Raw genomic sequence first — 14,508 nt, forward strand, 5'->3', positions numbered from 1 at the left:
TTGCACCTCATTTTAAAGAAAATTTCACGCAGTTTCAAAAAATGACAACTTTATGCAAAAATCGACATTTTTTTTCAATTTTTGAATGATTGTAACTTTTTTATTTGATTTGTTATACCACACTGATAGCACAGCAGATAAGCGAAAATTGCTGTGGAAATTATGATCGTATATCGTCTCTGGTTTGCGCAAGTTTTTACTGATCGATTTCCGCCATATTGCCTCTGCTAGCGAAGGGCGTGTGTTCTATCAGGGTAAGTTGCACGTTAAATAGTCGTTTTTTAAGCAGAAAACCCAGTGAATTTGATTTTTTAAACACCAATTTTGATTAAGAACACTATTTGCATGCTACAACTGTATTTTCGCTTTATTCTACGTTACATTGTTGGGGCTTAAATTCGTTTCAACGTTACAATCTAAAAATACGACAAATGTGGCAACACTGGTACGTTAAACGACAGCTGTCACAACTTGTTACGGCCACTAGGGAATTACGTAACTAGTGCTGTAAGAAGCATTTTACCCACGATATGGAATAAGTTACGCACGAGGCCGCGTAGCGGCGTGTGTGTATTTCCATGAGTGCGTAAAATGCTTTAGAGCACGTGTGACGTAGTATACTTTACCTACGACCAAATGGAAAGTCCTGCTTTCGCAATTCATGTATAATTCAGAGTAAAAAAGTATTTGGAACGATAAAGGAAGAAATGTAAACACAATCAATGATTGTCAGTATTAGAGCGATATAGGTATAGTTTGTGGCCGATCTTAAAACTGTGCGTAAAAAGGTTCATTACGTAACGAAACACTATGCGTAATTAGCTATTTACGCTGAGGTGGTAGGTAAAAGAGTTTTTGATTTGATAATTATAGGTATTATCAGGAGGACAACATGAAAACTACGTTATTTCTCATGATTCTTCCCTTTGCGGCCGTTCTGGCCTACATACCGAGTGGAAAGGTACCAAACAAACCAAATATGTATAACACTTTTGAGAAAATGTCATGTTTCCAGGAAGGTTTACTGACTGGTATCATCCTTCGTGGCTGGCTGAACCATTTGAAAAACAAAGGGGGCGACGTCTCTTATTTGGACTTGAGCGATGGCCTGCCCTTAGACACTAGGGCTCTGGGGGACTCTGACGAAGAGCAATTGTTTCCACTAGATTATGACAGTTTAGGGTACACAGGTTTGTTGTTATTTGCAATTTGGTAGTAGTGGTGCTGTTTTAGTGACGTTAACATGTATCCGAGTATCAGAGACCAAGAGTATTTGCAGCACAGCAGTTTGTGGGGCAATCAGTACATTTCGGGGGGAGCAGGAGATGGCAATCAAATTCTAGGCCACGGCATGAAACTATCCAAACAGGAAATCAAAACCGACTCTTCGTTGCCCGCTTATTGTAATCCACCAAATCCTTGTCCTGTTGATTATACAGGTAAACCTTTATACTTCACCCAGATGGTAATCATAGAAAACCTTGTAAATCTAGATCTCTGTCTTAAATAGGAAAGTGCTTTTTTTGTACTTAATTCACCTAATTTGGTATAAATATGCCCTTTGGTGTGCATTGGAACCGTCCTGGAGCAAAATTAAAAATTGCCAAAATTGCACTTTTTGCAAAAATAGCATGCTTTTTGACCCTAAATTACTCCCTTACTTGACAAATTACGTCAAAATGTCATAGAAAACAAAAGATAGAGCAGATTTCAAGCTTTCTAAAAATATCCCCACATGAGTTGATTGATAACACCGTTTGGCCGCCAGAGGGCGTTAAAATTCTTTCAACATAAAATCACATATTTTGTGACACTCGTTGCTTTGACCCTAAATTACTCCCTTACTTGACAAGTTACGTCAAAATGTCATAGAAAACAAAAGATAGAGCAGACTTCAAGCTTTCCAAAAATATCTCCACATGAGTTGATTGATAACACCGTTTGGCCGCTAGAGGGCGTTAAAATTCTTTCATCATAAAATCACATATTTTGTGACACTCGTTGCTTTGACCCTAAATTACTCCCTTACTTGACAAGTTACGTCAAAATGTCATAGAAAACAAAAAATAGAGCAGATTTCAAGCTTTCTAAAAATATCCCCACATGAGTTGATTGATAACACCGTTTGGCCGCCAGAGGGCGTTAAAATTCTTTCAACATAAAATCACATATTTTGTGACACCCGTTGCTTTGATCCTAAATTACTCCTTTATTTGACAAGTTACGTCAAAATGTCATAGAAAACAAAAGATAGAGCAGATTTCAAGCTTTCTAAAAATATCCCCACATGAGTTGATTGATAACACCGTTTGGCCGCCAGAGGGCGTTAAAATTCTTTCACCATAAAATCACATATTTCGTGACACTCGTTGCTTTGACCCTAAATTACTCCTTTACTTGACAAGTTACGTCAAAATGTCATAGAAAACAAAAGATAGAGCAGACTTCAAGCTTTCCAAAAATATCTCCACATGAGTTGATTGATAACACCGTTTGGCCGCTAGAGGGCGTTAAAATTCTTTCAACATAAAATCACATATTTTGTGACACTCGTTGCTTTGATCCTAAATTACTCCTTTATTTGACAAGTTACGTCAAAATGTCATAGAAAACAAAAGATAGAGCAGATTTCAAGCTTTCTAAAAATATCCCCACATGAGTTGATTGATAACACCGTTTGGCCGCTAGAGGGCGTTAAAATTCTTTCAACATAAAATCACATATTTTGTGACACTCGTTGCTTTGACCCTAAATTACTCCTTTACTTGACAAGTTACGTCAAAATGTCATAGAAAACAAAAAATAGAGCAGATTTCAAGCTTTCTAAAAATATCCCCACATTAGTTGATTGATAACACCGTTTGGCCGCTAGAGGGCGTTAAAATTCTTTCATCATAAAATCACATATTTTGTGACACTCGTTGCTTTGACCCTAAATTACTCCCTTACTTGACAAGTTACGTCAAAATGTCATAGAAAACAAAAGATAGAGCAGATTTCAAGCTTTTCTAAAAATATCCCCACATGAGTTGATTGATAACACCGTTTGGCCGCCAGAGGGCGTTAAAATTCTTTCACCATAAAATCACATATTTTGTGACACTCGTTGCTTTGACCCTAAATTACTCCTTTATTTGACAAGTTACGTCAAAATGTCATAGAAAACAAAAAATAGAGCAGATTTCAAGCTTTCTAAAAATATCCCCACATGAGTTGATTGATAACACCGTTTGGCCGCCAGAGGGCGTTAAAATTCTTTTATCATAAAATCACATATTTTGTGACACTCGTTGCTTTGACCCTAAATTACTCCTTTATTTGACAAGTTACGTCAAAATGTCATAGAAAACAAAAAATAGAGCAGATTTCAAGCTTTCTAAAAATATCCCCACATGAGTTGATTGATAACACCGTTTGGCCGCCAGAGGGCGTTAAAATTCTATCAACATAAAATCACATATTTTGTGACACTCGTTGCTTTGACCCTAAATTACTCCTTTACTTGACAAGTTACGTCAAAATGTCATAGAAAACAAAAAATAGAGCAGATTTCAAGCTTTCTAAAAATATCCCCCCATGAGTTGATTGGGCGTCAAAGTTGCTTAGAAAATGGCATTACAGGCCGCCATTTGCAAAGCGCCTTCTCGCGTAGAAATTATCATAATAGTCACACAATCTGTCAAAAAAACCCGACTTCAAACAGTTCCATTGCCACGTAAATCTAGATTTATAATGACCTCATTCGTTTTCAAGCTCCATGGAACGAGCAGCGCGTTTTTAACGTTACGATGACGTAATTTAGCAAAAAGCATTATTTAACCAACTGTCAAATTACGTCATTGTGACGTGAAAAACGCTCTGCTCGCTCCAAGCAGCTTGAAAACGAATGCGGCCAATGTTTTCTACGATGACAGTCCGTGACTGGCGCTAATCCTACACGAAGTCGTGATTTGTACGCAATTTTTAGAGGAACAAGGCTGTATGGAGGATTTCGAAAACAGCGCCACCTTTAGCAGAAACTATCAAGCTCTGCAAGATTGCATGTGCGACACCGAGCACATGTTTGACTGTCCCAGCGCTGGCAACCCGTTGGCGGTGGATGACCAGATGGAATTTAGCCGTTTGCTGCAACAGTCTCTGAAGGTGACTTTTTAGTCTTTTTTTTTTTTGAAATATTGCTGATTAATCACGGTTTCAGAGTGTGAAGACAAATCCCTTTTTGACCGGTGAAAAACTGCCAGTGGCAGCCAAGAAAGGCAACAACATGTTTTAAATCAGTTATTTATTCGCAGAAATGTCTAGAACCAATAAAATCAATAAATTAACTGCTGCAATTTTATTTTTCCATCATCCATTTGAGGTTAAGTAGATAAAATTAGTATAAATAATAAAAAATAAATAAAACACTAACGGCAATTGTAAGGAATGTCAATTCTGGCCTTTTTACGCGCCTGCATTCCTTCAAAAAATTCTTTAATATCTTCGGCACGAACCACTTTCTTATTCTCCGCAAACTTCCTCAAATACTCTCCCAGATTCTCCTTCAACTCGTTATAGCCGGTGATTGCTTCAATCAACTGAACCCTGTCCATGGAGTTCATCAATTTGTTATTCTGATCCTCCACCACAGCTTGAGCCTTGGCTTTGCTTTTCTCTTCGTACAAATGAACCGGATCCTCGTGGTCCAACAGGAACGCGACCTCTTCGTTTTCGTACATTTTTAAGCACTCATCGCAAGTGCACAGCTGTTTTCTCCAAGTTGTCTGTAAATTATATTGCAACAGAGACGTCACGATGACGTAATTTGACAAAACAATAGCTGGACCAATTGTCAAGTCAACGTCATTGTGACGTGTGACAGTGGAAAAATTGTACGAACCTCAAGCCAAAACTTGGCGGTGATTTTATCAGACTTGTCTTTGGGTTTCTTGCAGTCGGCACCGTTTGTCTCCTCCGTAACGCTGACAACGTCCATTTCTTCCTGCGCAGCATTCGAAACAGTTAAAGCGTCGTAATGCAGCAGGAAATCGTGCTTGGTAATGCACTGCTGGCAAGTCATTTCTGTGGTTAATAACAAACATGTTTATTTCATAGAAAACATTATAAAACTAGATCTGCATCTTGACACACAAAATTTGACATTTGTTCAAAAGCTACTTTTGACGTATCTTGTCAAGTAAGAGAGTAAATTAGGATGAAAGCAGCGGGTGTCTAAAAATTAGTGATTTTATTGTGAAGCAACTTTGACGCCCTCTAGCGGACCAACGGTATGACCAATCAACTCATGTGGGGATATTTTTGGAAAGCTTGTAATCTGCGCTATCTTTTGTTTTCTATGACATTTTGACGTATCTTGTCAAGTAAGGGAGTAAATTAGGGTGAAAGCAGCGGGTGTCTAAAAATAGTAATTTTATTGTGAAGCAACTTTGACGCCCTCTAGCGGACCAACGGTATGACCAATCAACTCATGTGGGGATATTTTTGGAAAGCTTGAAATCTGCACTATCTTTTGTTTTCTATGACATTTTGACGTATCTTATCAAGTAAGGGAGTAAATTAGGGTGAAAGCCGCGGGTGTCTAAAAATGTGCGATTTTATGGTGAAGCTACTTTGACGCCCTCTAGCGGACAAACGGAATGACCAATCAACTCATGTGGGGATATTTTTGGAAAGCTTGAAATCTGCACTATCTTTTGTTTTCTATGACATTTTGACGTATCTTATCAAGTAAGGGAGTAAATTAGGCTGAAAGCAGCGGGTGTCTAAAAATGTGCGATTTTATGGTGAAGCTACTTTGACGCCCTCTAGCGGACAAACGGTATGACCAATCAACTCATGTGGAGATATCTTTGGAAAGCTTGTAATCTGCACTATCTTTTGTTTTCTATGACATTTTGACGTAACTTGTCAAGTAAGGGAGTAAATTAGGGTGAAAGCAGCGGGTGTCTAAAAATGTGCGATTTTATGGTAAAGCAACTTTGACGCCCTCTAGCGGACAAACGGAATGACCAATCAACTCATGTGGGGATATTTTTGGAAAGCTTGAAATCTGCTCTATCTTTTGTTTTCCATGACATTTTGACGTAACTTGTCAAATAAGGGAGTGATTTAGGGTCAAAGCAAGGTGTGTCTCAAAATATGTGATTTTATGGTAAAAGAACTTTAACGCCCTCTAGCGGACAAACGGTATGATCAATCAACTCATGTGGGCATATTTTTGGAAAGCTTGAAATCTGCTCTATCTTTTGTTTTCTATGACATTTTGACGTATCTTGTCAAGTAAGGGAGTAAATTAGGGTGAAAGCCGCGGGTGTCTAAAAATGTGCGATTTTATGGTGAAGCTACTTTGACGCCCTCTAGCGGACAAACGGTATGACCAATCAACTCATGTGGAGATATCTTTGGAAAGCTTGTAATCTGCACTATCTTTTGTTTTCTATGACATTTTGACGTAACTTGTCAAGTAAGGGAGTAAATTAGGATGAAAGCAGCGGGTGTCAAAAAATTAGTGATTTTATTGTGAAGCAACTTTGACGCCCTCTAGCGGACCAACGGTATGACCAATCAACTCATGTGGGGATATTTTTGGAAAGCTTGTAATCTGCGCTATCTTTTGTTTTCTATGACATTTTGACGTATCTTGTCAAGTAAGGGAGTAAATTAGGGTGAAAGCAGCGGGTGTCTAAAAATGTGCGATTTTATGGTGAAGCTACTTTGACGCCCTCTAGCGGACAAACGGTATGACCAATCAACTCATGTGGAGATATCTTTGGAAAGCTTGTAATCTGCACTATCTTTTGTTTTCTATGACATTTTGACGTATCTTATCAAGTAAGGGAGTAAATTAGGCTGAAAGCAGCGGGTGTCTAAAAATGTGCGATTTTATGGTGAAGCTACTTTGACGCCCTCTAGCGGACAAACGGTATGACCAATCAACTCATGTGGAGATATCTTTGGAAAGCTTGTAATCTGCACTATCTTTTGTTTTCTATGACATTTTGACGTAACTTGTCAAGTAAGGGAGTAAACTAGGGTGAAAGCAGCGGGTGTCTAAAAATGTGCGATTTTATGGTAAAGCAACTTTAACGCCCTCTAGCGGACAAACGGAATGACCAATCAACTCATGTGGGGATATTTTTGGAAAGCTTGAAATCTGCACTATCTTTTGTTTTCTATGACATTTTGACGTATCTTATCAAGTAAGGGAGTAAATTAGGCTGAAAGCAGCGGGTGTCTAAAAATGTGCGATTTTATGGTGAAGCTACTTTGACGCCCTCTAGCGGACAAACGGTATGACCAATCAACTCATGTGGAGATATCTTTGGAAAGCTTGTAATCTGCACTATCTTTTGTTTTCTATGACATTTTGACGTAACTTGTCAAGTAAGGGAGTAAATTAGGGTGAAAGCAGCGGGTGTCTAAAAATGTGCGATTTTATGGTAAAGCAACTTTGACGCCCTCTAGCGGACAAACGGAATGACCAATCAACTCATGTGGGGATATTTTTGGAAAGCTTGAAATCTGCTCTATCTTTTGTTTTCTATGACATTTTGACGTATCTTGTCAAGTAAGGGAGTAAATTAGGGTGAAAGCAGCGGGTGTCTAAAAATAGTGATTTTATTGTGAAGCAACTTTGACGCCCTCTAGCGGACAAACGGAATGACCAATCAACTCATGTGGGGATATTTTTGGAAAGCTTGAAATCTGCACTATCTTTTGTTTTCTATGACATTTTGACGTATCTTATCAAGTAAGGGAGTAAATTAGGCTGAAAGCAGCGGGTGTCTAAAAATGTGCGATTTTATGGTGAAGCTACTTTGACGCCCTCTAGCGGACAAACGGTATGACCAATCAACTCATGTGGAGATATCTTTGGAAAGCTTGTAATCTGCACTATCTTTTGTTTTCTATGACATTTTGACGTAACTTGTCAAGTAAGGGAGTAAATTAGGGTGAAAGCAGCGGGTGTCTAAAAATGTGCGATTTTATGGTAAAGCAACTTTGACGCCCTCTAGCGGACAAACGGAATGACCAATCAACTCATGTGGGGATATTTTTGGAAAGCTTGAAATCTGCTCTATCTTTTGTTTTCCATGACATTTTGACGTAACTTGTCAAATAAGGGAGTGATTTAGGGTCAAAGCAAGGTGTGTCTCAAAATATGTGATTTTATGGTAAAATAACTTTAACGCCCTCTAGCGGACAAACGGTATGATCAATCAACTCATGTGGGCATATTTTTGGAAAGCTTGAAATCTGCTCTATCTTTTGTTTTCTATGACATTTTGACGTATCTTGTCAAGTAAGGGAGTAAATTAGGGTGAAAGCCGCGGGTGTCTAAAAATGTGCGATTTTATGGTGAAGCTACTTTGACGCCCTCTAGCGGACAAACGGTATGACCAATCAACTCATGTGGAGATATCTTTGGAAAGCTTGTAATCTGCACTATCTTTTGTTTTCTATGACATTTTGACGTATCTTATCAAGTAAGGGAGTAAATTAGGCTGAAAGCAGCGGGTGTCTAAAAATGTGCGATTTTATGGTGAAGCTACTTTGACGCCCTCTAGCGGACAAACGGTATGACCAATCAACTCATGTGGAGATATCTTTGGAAAGCTTGTAATCTGCACTATCTTTTGTTTTCTATGACATTTTGACGTAACTTGTCAAGTAAGGGAGTAAACTAGGGTGAAAGCAGCGGGTGTCTAAAAATGTGCGATTTTATGGTAAAGCAACTTTAACGCCCTCTAGCGGACAAACGGAATGACCAATCAACTCATGTGGGGATATTTTTGGAAAGCTTGAAATCTGCACTATCTTTTGTTTTCTATGACATTTTGACGTATCTTATCAAGTAAGGGAGTAAATTAGGCTGAAAGCAGCGGGTGTCTAAAAATGTGCGATTTTATGGTGAAGCTACTTTGACGCCCTCTAGCGGACAAACGGTATGACCAATCAACTCATGTGGAGATATCTTTGGAAAGCTTGTAATCTGCACTATCTTTTGTTTTCTATGACATTTTGACGTAACTTGTCAAGTAAGGGAGTAAATTAGGGTGAAAGCAGCGGGTGTCTAAAAATGTGCGATTTTATGGTAAAGCAACTTTGACGCCCTCTAGCGGACAAACGGAATGACCAATCAACTCATGTGGGGATATTTTTGGAAAGCTTGAAATCTGCTCTATCTTTTGTTTTCTATGACATTTTGACGTATCTTGTCAAGTAAGGGAGTAAATTAGGGTGAAAGCAGCGGGTGTCTAAAAATAGTGATTTTATTGTGAAGCAACTTTGACGCCCTCTAGCGGACAAACGGAATGACCAATCAACTCATGTGGGGATATTTTTGGAAAGCTTGAAATCTGCACTATCTTTTGTTTTCTATGACATTTTGACGTATCTTATCAAGTAAGGGAGTAAATTAGGCTGAAAGCAGCGGGTGTCTAAAAATGTGCGATTTTATGGTGAAGCTACTTTGACGCCCTCTAGCGGACAAACGGTATGACCAATCAACTCATGTGGAGATATCTTTGGAAAGCTTGTAATCTGCACTATCTTTTGTTTTCTATGACATTTTGACGTAACTTGTCAAGTAAGGGAGTAAATTAGGGTGAAAGCAGCGGGTGTCTAAAAATGTGCGATTTTATGGTAAAGCAACTTTGACGCCCTCTAGCGGACAAACGGAATGACCAATCAACTCATGTGGGGATATTTTTGGAAAGCTTGAAATCTGCTCTATCTTTTGTTTTCCATGACATTTTGACGTAACTTGTCAAATAAGGGAGTGATTTAGGGTCAAAGCAAGGTGTGTCTCAAAATATGTGATTTTATGGTAAAATAACTTTAACGCCCTCTAGCGGACAAACGGTATGATCAATCAACTCATGTGGGCATATTTTTGGAAAGCTTGAAATCTGCTCTATCTTTTGTTTTCTATGACATTTTGACGTATCTTGTCAAGTAAGGGAGTAAATTAGGGTGAAAGCCGCGGGTGTCTAAAAATGTGCGATTTTATGGTGAAGCTACTTTGACGCCCTCTAGCGGACAAACGGTATGACCAATCAACTCATGTGGAGATATCTTTGGAAAGCTTGTAATCTGCACTATCTTTTGTTTTCTATGACATTTTGACGTAACTTGTCAAGTAAGGGAGTAAATTAGGATGAAAGCAGCGGGTGTCAAAAAATTAGTGATTTTATTGTGAAGCAACTTTGACGCCCTCTAGCGGACCAACGGTATGACCAATCAACTCATGTGGGGATATTTTTGGAAAGCTTGTAATCTGCGCTATCTTTTGTTTTCTATGACATTTTGACGTATCTTGTCAAGTAAGGGAGTAAATTAGGGTGAAAGCAGCGGGTGTCTAAAAATGTGCGATTTTATGGTGAAGCTACTTTGACGCCCTCTAGCGGACAAACGGTATGACCAATCAACTCATGTGGAGATATCTTTGGAAAGCTTGTAATCTGCACTATCTTTTGTTTTCTATGACATTTTGACGTATCTTATCAAGTAAGGGAGTAAATTAGGCTGAAAGCAGCGGGTGTCTAAAAATGTGCGATTTTATGGTGAAGCTACTTTGACGCCCTCTAGCGGACAAACGGTATGACCAATCAACTCATGTGGAGATATCTTTGGAAAGCTTGTAATCTGCACTATCTTTTGTTTTCTATGACATTTTGACGTAACTTGTCAAGTAAGGGAGTAAATTAGGGTGAAAGCAGCGGGTGTCTAAAAATGTGCGATTTTATGGTAAAGCAACTTTGACGCCCTCTAGCGGACAAACGGAATGACCAATCAACTCATGTGGGGATATTTTTGGAAAGCTTGAAATCTGCTCTATCTTTTGTTTTCCATGACATTTTGACGTAACTTGTCAAATAAGGGAGTGATTTAGGGTCAAAGCAAGGTGTGTCTCAAAATATGTGATTTTATGGTAAAAGAACTTTAACGCCCTCTAGCGGACAAACGGTATGATCAATCAACTCATGTGGGCATATTTTTGGAAAGCTTGAAATCTGCTCTATCTTTTGTTTTCTATGACATTTTGACGTATCTTGTCAAGTAAGGTAGTAAATTAGGGTGAAAGCCGCGGGTGTCTAAAAAGGGAGTACTTGTCAAATTAGGGAGTAAACTATTTTAGAGCTTTTGTTGTTAAATGTAAATTGGCTTAGCAAAACATATCTAGTGTGCCATGCAAAGTGAAAAATTATCACAATAGCTATGTCCAATCTGCCAAAAAGGTGACTTCAAGGCCGCCTTTGTTTTCAAGCTCCCAGGAGCCAGCAGAGCGTTTTTGACGTCACAATGACGTAATTTGACAGTTGGTTAAATTATGGTTTTGCTAAATTACGTCATCGTGACGTCAAACACGCTCTGCTCGCTCCTGGGAGCTTGAAAACGAATGAGGCTCAATTGACATGTAAATCTAAATGTTCTCTATGGTTTATTTATAACACCTTACCAGCAAAGTTATCTTCTGGCACTTCCACACCCAAATGTCGTGAATGATACCAATCTTCACAAATAATGCACTGAATCATCTCGTCTGGAATTGGGTCCTCTGGATCGGGATAGGGCCGGTGACAGACACAGTAAGTGCCAGAAAAGTTTTGATTGTAAGCATTCAAATCGTTTAAATCAGTTTTATCGGCGTTGAGGGTACATTTAGTATTGGAATCGGCAAATTTGTTGTTGCCGCAATCACACCGAAAGTTTCGTTTTGTGTAGAGTTCAATCAGATCGTGCCCATCGTGACAATGATAGCAACAGGCCAGACAAACACCACCCGCTTTTTCTGGGTCGTCCTTAGCTTGCGGAATGCACGTTAGACAAGAATACAGGGCCTGACGCTTTAAATAGCCCTAAAAAAGGTTAAACCAGTGTATTCCCGCCAATTGTGACAAAGACCTTGTTTACCTCATTGTAGGAGCAAACTTTATCGTTTGCAGCCCCTAAAACGGCAGCAGTATTCTCTATAAGTTCATCCTCGAGTTCTAAAACGTCGTTCAGGGTGAGAGTGACCACATCGGAATCTTCCGGTTCTTGGGATTTGTCCTGAATTTCCGGTTCCAAATCACCTTCTACCGGCACTGGTTCGTTGACGATGTCGGACATTTTAATCACACAACAAATTTGGGTACAGGAATACAATTTTAATTAAAAAACACGTTAGTTGTATAAAAAAAAGCTTAAAATTACATCCGTGCAACAAACAGTTTACCTGGAGAATGGAATACTGAAAATTGTTTTTTTTTTCAAGCAAAAGTCAAATATTGAACAGTGTTGCCAAATTTGGTTGTTAAAATTACTTTTAATTGTTACTTTAGTCAGTACAATTATTACAGGTATTGGACGTGCAAAATTATATATTTCAACAGGTTTTACAAAAGTACCACGAGCCACAGACAACCCATTAGCACTAATTAGCAGACTTTCACTGAGTTGTAACCGGCAACACTGTTAATGGCACTGATGTTTGACAATTAACGTTATGCAGCGGCGTTGCCACTAGTTAGTTTTTGCTACGTTGCCACCTGTAATTTTTACAATTTTTAATAAAACTACAATTATATTTTGTATTACGATATTAAAAATACTTTAAATCAGTTAAATGGTTTTTTTTGTACCTCCTCCCACTCTTTCTTTTTATTTTTCTGTTAACATTTTCACAAATTCATAATTTCCTAACCTTACTTTTTATATGTTGTGTTGTGTCAATTTGTGATTTGTGCAGTCGTGTACCTCTTCAAGTTATCTTTTTTAATGTGTACTAAAGATTAGTAGCTTGTAGCATTGATTATACTGGTGGTCCTAAATAAAATGGCTTTAATAAGCGGCAAACTATTTCCTATTCTACTTTTGATTAGCGTCTTGGTGTATCATGCAGAAACCCAAGGAAAGAAACCGGTAAGATTTGCGGTTTCAGTCAAGAAAAGGCCCGCAAAACGATCTATTTCAGGGCTCGTCCCTCAACGAGAGAGTGCAGCAGCTCACGGACCTGGCCAGCAAAAAGTCCGTGTTACGGTTCAATGGCAATAAATTTAAGGAATTTGTGAAAGCCACCCCCAGAAACTATTCGGTTGTGGTTATGTTTACGGCGTTGGCCCCTCAACGAGAGTGTATGGTTTGTCGGTAAGTTAAGCCCTAGAATGTAGTACCCCCATTTAGGACAATACACGTTGTTGTTGATTTTATTTATTTATAAATTTTTAACACAAAAATGGTTGGATTTCAGGCAGGCTAGTAATGAATTCACCATTGTTGCCAACTCAGCTAGATATAACCCCTCTCAAAGTACTAAATTGTTTTTTGCTATGGTAGACTTTGATGAGGGATCAGATGTATTCCAAATGGTGAGTTTATGCCGACGTCACGATGACGTAGTTTAACAACACAGTGTTTGGGCCAACTGTCAAATTACGTCATGGTGACGTTAAAGTGTTTTAGCGGAGCCTTAATTTAATTTCGTAGATGAAATTGAACACGGCCCCGGTGTTTGTTCATTTCCCAGCAAAAGGTAAACCAAAGGCGGCCGACACTTTAGACATACAACGTGTAGGCTTTGGAGCTGAAGCTATTGCACGTTGGATCCACGAAAGAACCGACGTTCAGGTATAGTTAATAATTATTATGGTCAGGTCACCTGATGGATGGCAATTGTCACAAAAAACGTATGTCTTAGATAGCGTTGCAAACAATTATTATATGTCAGCTGTCATTTCAAACCACAGCCAACTTCATAACAATTATTGTACACCCGTTACTTATTAGGTGTCATTTTTACGTAACTTTTGGTGTAGATTCGCGTTCTGCGCCCGCCAAACTATTCCGGTACCTTATCGCTGGTACTGTTGGTCATGTTTATTGGAGGTTTCCTGTACATACGCCGCAACAATTTGGAATTCCTGTACAACAAAACCATATGGGGCGCTTGGGCTTTGTTCTTTTGTTTCGCAATGACGTCGGGACAAATGTGGAACCATATTAGAGGTCCGCCATTTATGCACCGTAATCAGGAAGGCCAAACCGCTTACATACACGGTAGTTCCCAGGGGCAGTTTGTGGTGGAAACGTACATTATAATGGCTTTGAGTATCCTTTTTTGTATACGTTTAGAGATGACACTGGATATGCGATAATTCTTCCTTAACGTAGTCAAAACAGACGCTGCTGTCGTGATTGGAATTATTTTCATGACAGAGGCCGCCAGAGGCAAAGTCGAAACGAAAAGACGCAAAATTCAGGCCATTATCGGTCTGAGCTTGATTTCCGTGTTCTTTTCTCTGCTTTTGTCCATTTTTAGGACCAAAACTCACGGTTATCCCTACAGGTAAGTTCAACAAGAAATGTCACAGTAATTGAAGTTTAGTTGATTGATTTTTGTTTGCAGTTTCCTGTTCAGATAAATGTCAATCGGTTGACGTTTAAGTTGACAGTTTACTTGTCATTGTAGGACCTAACTTTTTTTAAAAAATATATGATTTGTGTTGTTTTTTCCTTACTTTCCTA

General features: G+C 38.8%; 3 protein-coding genes across 4 annotated transcripts; 2 read left to right on the plus strand and 1 right to left on the minus strand.

The window, feature by feature from the left end:
- The first annotated feature begins 184 nt into the window (after positions 1-184).
- Positions 185-4,325, plus strand: 7B2 (Secretogranin_V domain-containing protein 7B2). 2 transcript variants are annotated; one of them, XM_081991241.1, is made up of 6 exons: positions 185-254; positions 874-961; positions 1,016-1,182; positions 1,234-1,439; positions 3,968-4,143; positions 4,199-4,325. In XM_081991241.1, exons 2-6 carry the CDS (start codon positions 893-895, stop codon positions 4,271-4,273), a joined length of 693 nt encoding a protein of 230 aa, XP_081847367.1. In that variant the 5' UTR covers positions 185-254; positions 874-892; the 3' UTR covers positions 4,274-4,325. The 2 variants fall into 2 exon arrangements, with proteins under 2 accessions (XP_081847367.1, XP_081847368.1); XM_081991242.1 differs by having other exon boundaries at positions 219-254; positions 884-961.
- Positions 4,266-12,262, minus strand: LOC145736812 (putative E3 ubiquitin-protein ligase UBR7). Its single transcript, XM_081991239.1, has 4 exons — positions 11,917-12,262; positions 11,462-11,861; positions 4,880-5,061; positions 4,266-4,763 (listed from the first exon to the last, which is right to left on the minus strand). The coding sequence occupies exons 1-4, from the start codon at positions 12,112-12,114 to the stop codon at positions 4,407-4,409; spliced, it is 1,137 nt and encodes a 378-aa protein (XP_081847365.1). The 5' UTR covers positions 12,115-12,262; the 3' UTR covers positions 4,266-4,406.
- A 439-nt stretch (positions 12,263-12,701) lies between these two features.
- On the plus strand, positions 12,702-14,493 carry Ostgamma (oligosaccharide transferase gamma subunit). The gene is made up of 7 exons (XM_081991240.1): positions 12,702-12,906; positions 12,959-13,131; positions 13,235-13,352; positions 13,471-13,611; positions 13,800-14,091; positions 14,164-14,329; positions 14,390-14,493. The coding sequence occupies exons 1-7, from the start codon at positions 12,820-12,822 to the stop codon at positions 14,403-14,405; spliced, it is 993 nt and encodes a 330-aa protein (XP_081847366.1). The 5' UTR covers positions 12,702-12,819; the 3' UTR covers positions 14,406-14,493.
- The last annotated feature ends 15 nt before the right edge of the window (positions 14,494-14,508 follow it).

Source organism: Ips typographus, linkage group LG12 (genome assembly GCF_016097725.1).
Source record: "Ips typographus isolate SLU linkage group LG12, UJ_Ityp_2.0, whole genome shotgun sequence".
Classification (NCBI taxonomy): Eukaryota; Metazoa; Arthropoda; class Insecta; order Coleoptera; family Curculionidae; genus Ips; species Ips typographus.

Bases quoted from the DNA above. Each gene is read 5' to 3' on its own strand.
- 7B2 (XM_081991241.1), top strand. From the start codon at position 893: ATGAAAACTACGTTATTTCTCATGATTCTTCCCTTTGCGGCCGTTCTG. The intron at 962-1,015 runs GTACCAAACAAA...TCATGTTTCCAG, and splicing joins CCTACATACCGAGTGGAAAG to GAAGGTTTACTGACTGGTAT. The intron at 1,440-3,967 runs GTAAACCTTTAT...CGCAATTTTTAG, and splicing joins TTGTCCTGTTGATTATACAG to AGGAACAAGGCTGTATGGAG.
- Ostgamma (XM_081991240.1), top strand. From the start codon at position 12,820: ATGGCTTTAATAAGCGGCAAACTATTTCCTATTCTACTTTTGATTAGC. The intron at 12,907-12,958 runs GTAAGATTTGCG...GATCTATTTCAG, and splicing joins AAACCCAAGGAAAGAAACCG to GGCTCGTCCCTCAACGAGAG. The intron at 13,353-13,470 runs GTGAGTTTATGC...TTAATTTCGTAG, and splicing joins GATCAGATGTATTCCAAATG to ATGAAATTGAACACGGCCCC.
- LOC145736812 (XM_081991239.1), bottom strand. From the start codon at position 12,114: ATGTCCGACATCGTCAACGAACCAGTGCCGGTAGAAGGTGATTTGGAA. The intron at 5,062-11,461 runs GTAAGGTGTTAT...TATTAACCACAG, and splicing joins GCCAGAAGATAACTTTGCTG to AAATGACTTGCCAGCAGTGC. The intron at 4,764-4,879 runs GTTCGTACAATT...TATAATTTACAG, and splicing joins CCGCCAAGTTTTGGCTTGAG to ACAACTTGGAGAAAACAGCT.